Source organism: Rattus norvegicus, chromosome 19 (genome assembly GCF_021556685.1).
Source record: "Rattus norvegicus strain SHRSP/BbbUtx chromosome 19, alternate assembly SHRSP_T2T, whole genome shotgun sequence".
Taxonomy (NCBI): Eukaryota; Metazoa; Chordata; class Mammalia; order Rodentia; family Muridae; genus Rattus; species Rattus norvegicus.
The window spans coordinates 10,967,502-10,980,986 of record NC_141552.1 but is presented as its reverse complement, the minus strand read 5'-3'; the positions used below and the strand labels follow the sequence as shown (position 1 = coordinate 10,980,986).

The following is a 13,485-nucleotide window of genomic DNA, read 5'->3' as shown; positions in this document are numbered from 1 at the left end:
GTTAGTTTTGCTAATGTGTATGCTTCTGTGCCTGTTGTCCACGTGTGTGGGCACCCACAGCAGCCAAAAGAAGGTCTGGGCCCTAGACCTAGTTACAGGTGGCTATGAGGGGATGAGGTAGTACTGAAACCAAACTCCAGTTTTCTGCAAAGGCAGTGAAATTATTAACCTGAGTTACCTCTGCAGCTCCCTCACTGAGAAAACTTTTATTTTCTTGAGACAGGGTTTTGCTGTGTAGCCCTGACTGTCCTCCCACTCATGTGAACCAGGCTGGCCTCAGATATCAGCCTGCCTCTGCCTCCCAAGGGCTAGGATTCAAGGTGTTCACAACCATGCCTAGTGTTTTTATTATCTTAAAACAAACAAAGGAAAAAGAACACTTTAACGGATAATCATGACAGAAGGAGAAATGAGAAACATTAATTTGGAAATCTCTGGGTCCTCATTTTAAATATTTCATTCCCTTAGGATAAATACTACATTAATTTTAAATTGTTACCTACGCAAACTAGTTTAAGAAAAATAGGGGCTGGGGATTTAGCTCAGTGGTAGAGCGCTTACCTAGGAAGCGTAAGGCCCTGGGTTCGGTCCCCAGCTCCAAAAAAAAAGAACAAAAAAAAAAAAAAAAGAAAAGAAAAGAAAAATAATTTTGTAGAAAAAAGTGGGACCATCAAGAGAGCTGAGCAGTAAGAGAGCTTGCCAGGAAGCCTGCATCTGATCCCAAGGAACCGAAGGGTAGGAGAGAACTGACTCCCACAGAGAACTGACTTCCTCTGACCTCCAAACACATACTATGGAACCATGCAGTCATATACACAAATTAATTAATGCATAATATATTCAAGGTTGGGTGCTGGAGAGGTGGCTCAGAAGAGCACTTACTGCTCTCCCAGAGATCCCGAGTTCAAATCCCAGCAACCACATGGTGGCTCACAACCATCTGTAATGGAATCTGGTGCCCTCTTCTGAAGTACGGGCATACATGCAGGCAGAACACTGTGTGTACTCAATAAATCAATCTTTAAAAAAGTAAAATAAGCCTTCCAGTCTCCATCAGTGCCCAGAGCTAAGGCTGTCCCACAGCTCTCTGGACACAAAACCTGCCCAGAGAGAGATGGTCTCCCAGGACTGCTCTCACTCCTAAGATCATAGGCTCACAGGCCCATAGGAAGGAGAAGCTCCAGCCAGAGACAACAAGACTAACATCAGAGATAACAGGATGACGAGAGGCAAGCACAGGAACCTAAGCAACAGAAACCAAGATGACTTGGCATCATCAGAACCCAGTTCTCCCACCACAGCAAGTACTGGATATCCCATCATACCAGAAAAGCAAGATTTGGATTTAAAATCACATCTCATGATGACGAGAGAGGACTTTAAGAAGGACATAAATAACTCCCTTAAAGAAATACAGGACAACGCAGGTAAACAAGTAGAAGCCCTTAAAGAGCAAACACAAAAAAATCCCTTAAAAAATTACAGGAAAACACAACCAAACAGGTGAAGGAACTGAACAAAACCATCCAGGATCTGAAAATATAAATATAAACAATAAAGAAATCACAAAGGGAGACAACGCTGGAGACAGAAAACCTAAAAAAGAGATCAGGAGTCATAGACGAAAGCATCATCAACAGAATACAAGAGATTGAAGAGAGAATCTCAGGGGCAGAAGATTCCATAGAAAACATTTACACAATAGTCAAAGAAAATACAAAAATGAAAAAAAAATCCAGGAAATCCAGGACACAATGGGAAGATCAAACCAAAGGATAATAGGTATAGAAGAGAGCAAAGATTCCCAACTTAAAAGGCCAGTAAATGGGGCTGGGGATTTAGCTCAGTGGTAGAGCGCTTACCTAAGAAGCGCAAGGCCCTGGGTTCGGTCCCCAGCTCTGAAAAAAAGAACCAAAAAAAAAAAAAAAAAAAAAAAGGCCAGTAAATATATTCAACAAAATTAGAGAAGAAAACGTCCCTAACCTAAAGAAAGAGATGCCCATGAACATACAAGAAGCCTACAGAACTCCAAATAAATTGGACCAGAAAAGAAACTCCTCCCATCACATAATAGTCAAAACACCAAGTGCACAAAACAAAGAAAAAATATTAAAAACAGTAAGGAAAAAGGTCAAGTAACATATAAAGGCAGACCTATCAGAATTATACCAGACTTCTCAACAGAGACTATGAAAGCCCGAAGATCCTGGACAGATGTCAAACAGATCCTAAGAGAACACAAATGCCAGCCCAGACTACTATATCCAGCAAAACTCTCCATTACCATAGATGGAGAAACAAGATATTCCATTACAAAACCAAATATACACAATATCTTTCCACAAATCCAGCCCTACAAAGGATAATAGATCAAACACTCCAACACAAGAAGGGAAACTACACCCTAGAAAAAGCAAGAAAGTAATTTCTTGCAATGAACCCAAAAGATAGCCTAATAACATAATTCCACCTCTAACAACAAAAATAACAGGAAACAACAATCACTATTCCATAATATCTCTTAACCTCAATGGACTCAATTCCCCAATAAAAAGACATAGACTAACAGACTGGATAGGTAAAGAGGATCCAGCATTTTGCTGCATATAGGAAACACACCTCAGTGACCAGACACTGCCTCACAGTAAAAGGCTGGAAAAAGTTTTCCAAGCAAATGGTCCCAAGAAACAAGCTGGAGTTGCCATTCTAATATCGAATAAAATTTACTTTCAACCAAAAGTTATCAAAAAAGATAAGGAAAAACACTTCATACTCATCAAAGGAAAAAAATCTGCCAAGGTGAACTCTCAATTCTGAACATCTATGCTCCAAATGCAAGGGCACCCAAATTCATAAAAGAAACTTTCCTAAGGCTCAAAGCACACATTGCACCTCACACAATAATAGTGGGAGATTTCAACACCCCACTTTTATCAATGGAAGGATCATGGAAACAGAAATTAACAGAGACACAGTGAAACTAACAGAAGTTATGAACCAAATGTACTTAACAGATATCTATAGAACATTTCATCCTAAAACAAAAGAATGTACCTTCTTCTCAGCACCTTATGGTACCTACTCCAAAATTGACCATATAATCAGTCACAAAACAGGCCTCAACAGATAGAAGAAGACAGAAATAATCCCATGCATCCTATCAGATCACCATGGACTGGTCTTCAGTAACAACAAAAACAACAGAAAGCCCACATATACCTGGAAGTTGAACAACGCTCTACTCAATGACAACTTGATCATGGAAGAAATAAAGAAATTAAAAGACTTTGTAGAATTTAATGAAAATGAAAGCATAACATACCCAAACTTATGGGACACAATGAAAGCAGTGCTAAGAGGAAAACTCATAGTTCAGAGGGCCTCCAAAAGAAACTGGAGAGAGCATACCCTAGTAGTTTGACAGCATACCTAAAAGTATTAAAAAAAAAAATAGAAGCAAATACACCCTAGAGGCAGGAAATAATAAAACTCAGAGCTGAAATCAACCAAGTAGAAACAAAAAGAACTATACAAAGAATCAACAAAACCAGGAGCTGGTCTTTGAAAAAATCAACAAGATAGATAAACCCTTAGCCAGACTAACCAGAGGGCACAGAGAGAGTATGCAAATTAACAAAATCAGAAACGAAAAGGGAGACATAACAACAGAATCTGAAGAAATACAAAAAAAACATCAGATCCTACTACAAAAGCCTATATTCCATAAAACTGGAAAATCTGGAGGAAATGGACAATTTTCTAGACAGATACCAGGTACCAGAGTTAAATCAGGATCAGATAAACCATCTAAACAGTCCCATAACCCCTAAAGAAATAGAAGTAGTCATTAAAAGTCTCCCAAACAAAATGAGCCCAGGTCCAGATGGGTTCAGTGCAGAATTCTATCAGACCTTCATAGAAGACCTCATACCAATACTATCCAAACTATTCCACAAAATAGAAACAGAGGGAATACTACCCAATTCCTTTTATGAAGCCACAATTATGCTTATACCTAAACCATGCAAAGACCCTACAAAGAAAGAGAACTTCAGACCAATTTCCCTCATGAATATCAATGCAAAAATACTCAATAAAATTCTTGCAAACCAAATCCAAGAACATATCAAAATGACCATCCATCATGATCAAGTAGACTTCATCCCAGGGATGCAGGGATGGTTCAATATACAGAAATCTATCAATGTAATCCACTATATAAACAATCTCAAAGGAAAAAGAAAACCACATGATAATCTTATTAGATGCTGAGAAAGCATTTAACAAAATTCAACACCCCTTCATGATAAAAGTCTTGGAAAGATAAGGAATTCAAGGCCCAAACCTAAACATAGTAAAAGTAATATACAGCAAACCAATAGCCAACATGAAACTAAATGGAAACTTGAAGCAATCCCACTAAAATCAGGGACTAGACAAGGCTGCCCACTCTCTACTTATTCAATGTAGAACTTGAAGTTCTAACCAGAGCAATCAGACAACAAAGAGGTCAAAGGGATGCAAATTGGAAAGGAAGAAGTCAAAATATTACTATTTGCAGATGATATGATAATATACTTATGTGACCCCAAAATTCCACCACAGAACTCCTAAATCTGATAAACAACTTCAGCAAAGTGGCTGGGTATAAAATTAACTCAAACAAATCAGTAGCCTTCCTCTACTCAAAGGATAAACAGGCTGAGAAAGAAATTAGGGAAACAACACCCTTCACAATAGTCCCAAATAATATAAAATATCTCGGTGTGACTTTAACCAAGCAAGTGAAAGATCTGTATGACAAGAATTTCAAGTCTCTAAAGAAAGAAATTGAAGATTTCAGAAGATGGAAAGATCTCCCATGCTCGTGGACTGGCAGGATTAATATAGATTGCCCAAAGCAATCTAGAGATTCAATGCAATCCCCATCAAAATTCCAACTCAATTCTTCACAGAGTTAGAGAGAGCAATTTGCAAATTCATTTGGAATAACAAATAACAGGATAGTGAAAACTATTCTCAACAATAAAAGAACTTCTGGGGGAATCACCATCCCTGAACTCATATTGTATTACAGAGCAATCAAGATAAAAACTGCATGGTATTCGTACAGAGACTGGCAGGTAGTACAGAGACTGGCAGGTAGATCAATGCAATAGAATGAACTTACACAGCTATGGTCACTTGATCTTTGACAAAAGAGCTAAAACCATTCAATGGGGGAAAAAAACATTTTCAGCAAATGGTGCTGGTTTAACAGGAGGTCAGCATGTAGAAGAATGCAAATTGATCCTTTTTTTTTCTTTTTTGGTTCTTTTTTTCGGAGCTGGGGACCGAACCCAGGGCCTTGCGCTTCCTAGGTAAGCGCTCTACCACTGAGCTAAATCCCCAGCCCCAAATTGATCCATTCTTATTGCCCTGAACAAAGCTTAAGTCCAAGTGGATCAAGGACCTCCACATCAAACCAGATACACTCAAATGAATAGAAGAGAAAGTGGGGAGAACCTTGAGCACATAGTCAGAGGGGAAATTTTCCTGAACAGAACACCAATGGCTTATGCTCTAAGATCAAACTTGACAAATGGGACCACGTAAAATTGCAAAGCTTCTGTACATTGTCAATAGGACAAAACAGCAACCAACAGATTGGGAAAAGATCTTTACCAATCCTACATCCACTAGGGGGTTAATATCTAAAAGGACAATATGCATATTTCTCCTAGTTTCAATTCCATTCTGGTGTGTGTGTGTGTGTGTGTATGAGAGAGAGAGAGAGAGAGAGAGAGAGTTTTCATCCTTTGGGACCATGAGGGGACTTGCCATCTGTGCAGAAGGAACTTGATGGGAGGCATCATTGAATGCATCTCTTACAATGACCCAGCTAGAATAAGTCTTTTTTTTTTTTGAGTTGGATTTTTTTTTGTCATTGGAACCTAAAATTTTTCCCTTTACTTAGAGCTATTTCAGACCATTCTATCATAGTGCTCTTCCATATGTAAACTCTATTACTGTGCATTAAGTATGCTTTAAAAACAAAACAAAGCAACTTCTACCGTTGAAGACAGTACTTACGTGTGTCCTTCAGCTCGAAGCTGAGCTGGTGCCTAATGGGAAGCTTCGCCCCTACTGACCTGTGTTCGTGATAATGGAAAGTCTTCCACACACCACCAGAGGAGAAGGTAACCACCAACCCAGCTGCAAACCCTGAGATCTACACTGCCTCAAAGTATGCCAGTGTAATCGTGAGGCAAAGGCTGTGGGAGTAACCCAACTCTGACTGAGTTTAAAATCCATCCCACGAAACGGGACCCACGCCTGACACTGCTCACGTGGCCAAAAGCCCGCGCCTGGAAAGGTCACAGGCCTAAGGGAAGAATCAAGAGCTACTGTGACTTCTTCACACACAACAGGGCTGGTACGTACGTATATGAATTTGCAGGGACTGTGGCAGCATGCAGAGAGCCTGCCCAAGTTCAAGCCAGATGGGCTGTCAACGCTGAGAGTGATAAGTGGACGGGGGCATCCCCCACCCCCCACCCCATCCAAGAAGCTATCTGCAACTGACGCCCACTTGCAAAAAAAAACATAGTTTTTTCCAATGGAGTCTCCCTGGGTATACTTACTTATGACCCATGTCCAGGAGTCGATGCCAGCACAAAATAATATTTTTTTATTAATGATATTTTTGTTGATTTTATTCTTTCATACTGCTTTCTTTAGGCTTTCTTTTCCTTGTATATTTGGGGGCCATGTTTGGGCTTTTTGTTTGTTTTTTAGGGGGAAGAGGAGGGGGTATGGAATTGGTTGGATGGGGAGATAGAGAGGATCTGTGAGGAGTTGAGGGAGAGGAAAAGAACGATCAAAATATATAATATGACAATTGTTTTCTATAAAATATCCTTGTCGGGCCAAGGTCCAGTCTGGATGTAATGATAAAAGCCTGCTTCTGGACATGTGGCCCGGTGAGCAGAGTAGGCTCTGGCTTCACTTGGGAATCTTGTTCTGCTTTTTATCCTATTTGCAGCGCTGAGGATTGAACCCAGTCCCTTGACCATGTGAGGCAAGTACCCTACCCTAGACCTTTCTCATTTTTGTCTAATAGATTTATTTATTATATATAAGTACACTGTAGCTGTCTTCAGACACACCAGAAGAGGGCATCAGATCTCATTACAGATGGTTGTGAGCCACCATGTGGCTGCTGGGATTTGAACTCAGGACCTCTGGAAGAGCAGTCCGTGCTCTTAACCACTGAGCCATCTCTCCAGCCCAACTTCTTTCACTTTTGAGACAGGGTCTTGCTCTATAGCCCAAGCCAGTCTTCAATTCACAGCCCTGCCTCTGTTTACTGAGTAGCTAAGAACATAGGCCTGGGTTGTCAGACTTGACTGCAATTTGTTTTGGGGGATTTTGTTTGCTCTGTGTTTTTTTGTTTGGTTCGTTAGTTTTAGTTTGGGCCTCCACATTTTGGCAATCCTCCTGTCTTTGTGTCCAAGTATACCGGCATATGCCACCACACCCAGCAATGCGTGATTTTAAAGACTCTGTTTACATTTTTTTTTTTTTTGGTTCTTTTTTTCGGAGCTGGGGACCAAACCCAGGGCCTTGCACTTCCTAGGCAAGCGCTCTACCACTGAGCTAAATCCCCAACCCCCTCTGTTTACATTTTATATGGACGACAGAATGTTACCAAGCGTTAAAACTTTACCTATGCATGTACCATGGCAATGTGTACAGAGGTCAAAGGCCAACCTGTGGATTTCATTCTCTCATTCTACAATGTGAGCTTTGGTGCTCACACCTTTACCTGCTGAGCCACTCTTGTTTGTTTGTTTGTTTGTTTTGGTACTTGTCTGCCCAGATGAGAAGGCCAGTATAACTGCTCCAGTAGGGCTCCCCCAGTCTGCTGCAGGATATTTGATCACACTGTGAACTCCGACATTGTGTTATTTACTGAAGAAGAAAAAAACAAAAACAAAAAAAACCAAAAAAACAAAAAAACTGTTTCTAGTTGTGGTGTGGTTCAGCCCTTAGCATACACCTTTAATCCCAAACATGAAGGTAAAGGGAGTTTATACAAGAAAGTATCCATGTTTAAAAGTGAGTGAGAGGCAAGTGACAAATCAGAGAAAGACTTGACAGAATGGGACATGCCCAACTCTCGTGAGAACAGAGAGGGGAGGGAAGCTACTTCAAAGAGCAGTGCAGAGAGGGAAGAGACAGTCTAACCGGGACGGTGACACAGAGACAGGTTGCAGGGAGAAAACAAGCTAGACACAGGTGAAGACAGAATGAGCCAGGGAATGAGAAGGGGCCAGAAAAGTAGAACAGATTGCCAAAGTTCACATAAGGCAAGGCAAAGTATCCGAGAGAGGCTGACAGAGAGAGAAGCCAGACTGAATCAGTCATCTTAGAGAAAACTTTGAACAAGAACCCCTGAGTTGAACCAGCCAACAAGAATTCAGAACGAGCTAGAAAGAGTGGACTTATTCAGCAGTACGTCTCAGACGCTGAAACATCCGGGGTCTAGATAAGATCGTACAGAGACCAGAAGTTTCCAGGACTAGACCTAGGTTAGCATATGGAGGCAGTAACCCTTGGGGAGGACAGTTACACCAGGCAAATAAAAGTCCCTTCTACACCAGTCATTCTCCTCGATAATGTGATTTGGCAGTGCTACCTCTGCTCACTCTCATATTGAGGCTACTTCGTCATACCTGCTGGATGCTGTGGCTTCCTGCTTTGATGATGGTTTGCTACCTATCTTCTATGCACAATCACAGATCATTCTCTCTACCGCTCAGACCAAAACCAAGACAAACAACCAAGAAAAACACGGCTAACAAGGCTCCTGGCTGCCTTGTGGCCCCAGCCCTTCAGCTCTGTCCCCGCAGTCTGTGTCCTGGATCGTACCAAGACGTCTGCAATTCCTGATCCTTCTGCAGTTAGCCCACATATCTGCAGGCTCTGAACAAATGCTACCAGAGGCCTTTCTGATCACCCTTTCAACCAGCGAGTCCTGTCAACCCGAATACTATTCTTTTCTCTTACACATAGTACGTGTATAAATTAAACGCACGTTTCCGTGTGTCTATAGCATGTACAGTTCATATCCTATTACACAGCCTAACATGATATATCAAGTACACATTACATGCACACTCTGCTTACTACTTGGGACTCTCTCAAATGTAAGCTCCAGCGGTGAAACTTCATTTACCGCTGTATCTACAGAGTTAAAAAAAAAAAAGTGTCGGGTTGGGGATTTGGCTCAGTGGTAGAGCACTTGCCTAGCAAGCACAAGGCCCTGGGTTCAGTCCCCAGCTCCGAAAAAAAAAAAGAAAAAAAAAAAAGTGTCAACACAGAATCCCCAAAATCTAGCAGAAAAAAAAAAAGTGTTTACTGTAAAGGTGAATGTTGAATGATCTTTTATCTGTGACCCTGACACCTTTCCCAGCATGTGGCTTGTAATATCCATTTAATGAATACTTAAGTTATGAGGAAAACAGAATACAAGAGATTGAAGAGATCGGAATGTACATGATCAAGAATCGAAACTACAATCTGAAGTTAACATTGGGATTGTTGTTCCTTCCCCGCGATGTGGAAGAGACTCCCAAGAGGCAAGCAGAGGCCCTGGAGTCGGCAGCAATCGCTGCTAATCCTGGACAAGCTCTCCTCCTTCCCGGGACTTCTTTTCCTAAGCTCCTGATCTGTCCTCAATACTGTCCAACACTGAGAACCTGGGGATAAAAAAAAATCACTACTGTGAAGCTTTTCTTTGAAACACCATTTTGATTGGAACGAGGCCAAGGACAGCAGCGACCGGTTGCCAGGCAATGCGGGCTGGAGGCGGGGCAGCGTGAGGGGCGGGATCTGGAGGCAGAAGGAGTTCGGTTAGGAGCGGTTACCTTGCCCGCTTGGGTGGCGGCCGCCAAGCACGGGTGAGTCCCGTCGTAGCGCCCTATGGCCACCATGCGGGGGCTGATTTTGTGGCGCAGTTTCAGGGTGAACACAGGCAGCAGCATGATGGCGCCAGCTAGGGGCGGAAGACAGACTCCCCACGCAGGCGCAAGGTTGGCAGCTTGGCAGGCCGGTTGCCTAGCAGCGGATAAAGTGTGCGAGGTAAATACACCCGGAACTCCGGAACGCCTCAGGCCTGGCGCCGCAAGCGCGGGCTGGAGCGCGACCTGCGTCGCCAACTCTCTCTACGCCTGCGCGAACCCGCCCAGCTACAGAGCTACGTAGGTCCCAACTAGCTCCTGCGACTGCGCAGTGGCGTCTTGCCTGGTTGGAACGCGCTCTTTGTTGTTTCTCAGGCTGCTGCTGTCAATTAGTGTTCGATGCATCTCTACCTTGGCGTCTAGGGTGGTGATTCTGAGCCAGTACCTCCCCGGGATTCTCTGTATCATGTCAGCCAAGCTGCACCCCCGTACACCACACACTATGTCACCCATTCATTCGTTCAAGAACTAAAGCTTTAGCCGGCCTATGGATGAGTGATGCCAAGCCTGATGACCCGAGTTCGAAGCAGAAAACCAGCTCTAAGGGCATGCACACGCACGATTAAAAAAAAATTAATATTAAAAAACAATACCTAACTAACGTTAAAGTGTCTACTATGTCCCTTGCTTTAGCTGTTATGCCCAGGCAAACAACAATAGTAACCTGAAAATAACAATCCCCACAAAATAAAAATAAAGAGTTTTCAGTTTGTATGTAAATAGTTTAAGCAGTAAATGTAGGGCAAGAGAGATAGACGCAAAGTCGAGGGGCATGGGAAGGGAAAGAGTACTTCTCTCCCAAGCCCAGTTAAGTCCATCCGCTGAGTCAGCACAGTTAGCATTTTTATGAAAGTTGCCCAGACAACATGCCCTTTATATAAAGAGGCGTGAAAAAGCGGTGAATCCTGCTTAAGTGCTTTTGCCTTTCCCAGCTGTAAACTTGCGATTTGCTAGGGACCTCACAGGAACTCCTACTGAACTGATGTGATTTAACCCTTTACATCCTTGTGACCCATGGCTTTATCTCACCAAATTGCAAACTCCACTCAAAGCACCGCTTAAAGTCACCTTATAACCTCACTCATCAAAAAGAGGGGAAAGACGGGAAGCATAAACATGACGGGGGACAAGGAGGATAGAGGAAAGGAGCTAGCCCAGGAGAAGGACCAGCCACACCCAGTGTGTAGGAAAATGTCATTAAAGACCGGCTACTTTGTAAGCTAATTTTCAAAGTAAAACAAAAGAGAGAAAGAAGGTGGAGGTGGAGCCCATTGGGGTGTAATGAGAGCTACTAAGCAGTCTATATGGCTGAAAAGATACTTAAGTGGGCTGTTCCCTTTTGAACCCCACATCCAAGCTCTTGGCTGTGAAGTATTCTTTCCCTGAGCACCTATCCCCTCTATTAAACTACTCCCCAACCCTCCCCGCTATACTTACATCTGTGATTATATTTATTATGTATGGTATATGGTGTGTGTGTGTGTGTGTGTGTGTGTGTGTGTGTGTGTGTGTAAAACAACACCATGTGTTCTAGGGACTCATGTCACCAACCATGTGTTTTTAACCTGCTGAGCCATCTTGAGGACCAAAATCTCAGTCAACTTCAACTCCGCCCCAAACTGTCTGGCCCTGGAATTCTTTGCTGCAATGAAATCGAGAATCCTGTTATCGCTTGAGTGGAGGCCTCTGGAAAGAAGTCCCCAGGGAGTGCGCTGCCCCAGGTGGCAGAGTGAAGCTGTATCTCACACCTCACTGCTAGTAGCAAAGGGTAGCCTTATTTGGAGAGCAGTCTTTACAGACTTAAGTTAAAGAGCTTGAAACCAAAGAGTGCACGAGGGCTCCCAAAGCTTGGACTTCTTCCCTAGAACGTTGAGAGGAAACAGTCTCCTATCAACATCGTCATTTCAGACTTCTGGCTATGGACATGTGTGGGAATAATCTTGTTTTTAAGCCATAAAAGTTTGAGAACAGAGGACTGCTCGTGAACTACATGTATATATTTCTAAATACAAATATGCAAAATTAAAATGCTGCAACCAACCATTCACTCTGCACATATATTTTTTTTTCCTTCTTCTTTTTTTCGGAGCTGGGGACCGAACCAAGGGCCTTGCGCTTGCTAGGCAAGGGCTCTACCATTGAGCTAAATCCCCAACCCCTCATTCTGCACATATTTTTAAGAGCCTTCTGTATGACAGTCTTCCAGAGAATAGAGAGCAGTAGCAGACAAATCTCTCCTCTCCTAGAACTGACAAACAGTAGTCACAGAGAACAACAAATGCATAGCCGTTAGGGTAGGCCCCTTAGGGAAGGTGAGAAGAGTTGATGAAGGCTGAAGGGAAACCATGCTTACTAAGGTGATAGGGAAAACAAATTCCTGAGGAAAATGACTTTCAAGCAAAGACTTAAAGTAAGTAAAGAAACCAGCTTCCGGGGAGAAGGTTCCAGTATGTGGAAGTGCTAAAGCTAGAGGGGGCTCATTCTAGCTGCCTTCTGGAATAGGCATTCATCAATGACAAATGAGATGAGCAGTCACTGCAGTCACTGCCTTAGGAAACTGCGGAGCAGGCACAGGGGGAGGGGGAATCAGGGGGACGTCAGCCTGGGTGACAGATTGGCAGCTGCTAGAAGCAAAAGAATAGCTGGAAGGCACTGCAGTGAGTACTGGGGGGGGGGTGAGCCTACACTCCCCTTGATGTTTGCATTTTGTAATGTTGGGCATCATTTTTTCCAAGTCTGTTGATATGACCACGGCTAATTGCAATCTCCTTTGGGGATAATGTCAAAAGATTCATTCTTAGTGGTTTGATGAGATCCAAGACCCAAGCCATGGCCCTCCCAGACTAATAGCCCATGCTTCTGAGCTCCACCAGAGGCCCCTACGTCTAACGATATGTATCCCTTTCACTTTCCTACACCATCCCTATTCCCTATAGATCACCTGCAGACTCCCAAAGGCCAGGAGCATCTTCCTCACTGACAAGCTAATGGCAACTGCCCTGGATCTGTTCTTCCAAATCAACACTTACTTCATTTTATGTAATCCTTTCTTGTTAGCTCAAGGGCTATACTTCCACAAAGCTCCCGGATCACTGAAGTCACTGATCCATGTTAATTTCTGACTTGAGTTTGATAGGTCAACCCTGCTGGGAACAACTTGAAAAGAACGGCTCTCTAGCAGACATTTATTGATGGTCTATTTGTTCCAGACAGGGATATATTGTCAAGCAAGGAAGGTATAACCTGTCCCCTATGGATGGTAAATCCTATGGAATTTGGGGAATAGCAGACATTAAACATGATGACAAATAAAGTCATTTTATCTGACCATAAGGCTGATTGATGAGCTGGGACTTGGGAAAAGTCCCTCAGAACAAGTGACATTAGGACTGAAAGCTTATAATAGAAAAGTGGCAACTCTGAGAGGCTGTAACAGAAGGTCATTCCAGATAGAGGGGATGGCACAAACAAGAAGCCAGGT

The 13,485-nt window shown here is 42.8% G+C and overlaps 1 protein-coding gene and 1 long non-coding RNA gene across 6 annotated transcripts in view; one reads left to right on the top strand and one right to left on the bottom strand.

Annotated features, from left to right (window-relative positions):
- The window catches only part of Bbs2 (Bardet-Biedl syndrome 2), a 35,558-nt gene extending 25,342 nt beyond the window's left edge, over positions 1-10,216 (bottom strand). For 2 of the 5 annotated variants that reach the window (XR_015643239.1, XM_087593760.1), the window contains exon 1: positions 9,912-10,216. Coding sequence is in view for 2 of the 5 variants with exons in the window: in XM_087593760.1 (XP_087449886.1) it covers positions 9,912-10,028 (117 nt within the window). In the remaining 3 variants the exon portion in view is untranslated. 5 annotated transcript variants of the gene reach the window in all.
- LOC108348893 (uncharacterized) lies at positions 9,885-12,047 on the top strand. Its single transcript, XR_015643759.1, has 2 exons — positions 9,885-10,125; positions 11,539-12,047. It is a non-coding gene; the product is annotated as an uncharacterized LOC108348893 (long non-coding RNA).
- The last annotated feature ends 1,438 nt before the right edge of the window (positions 12,048-13,485 follow it).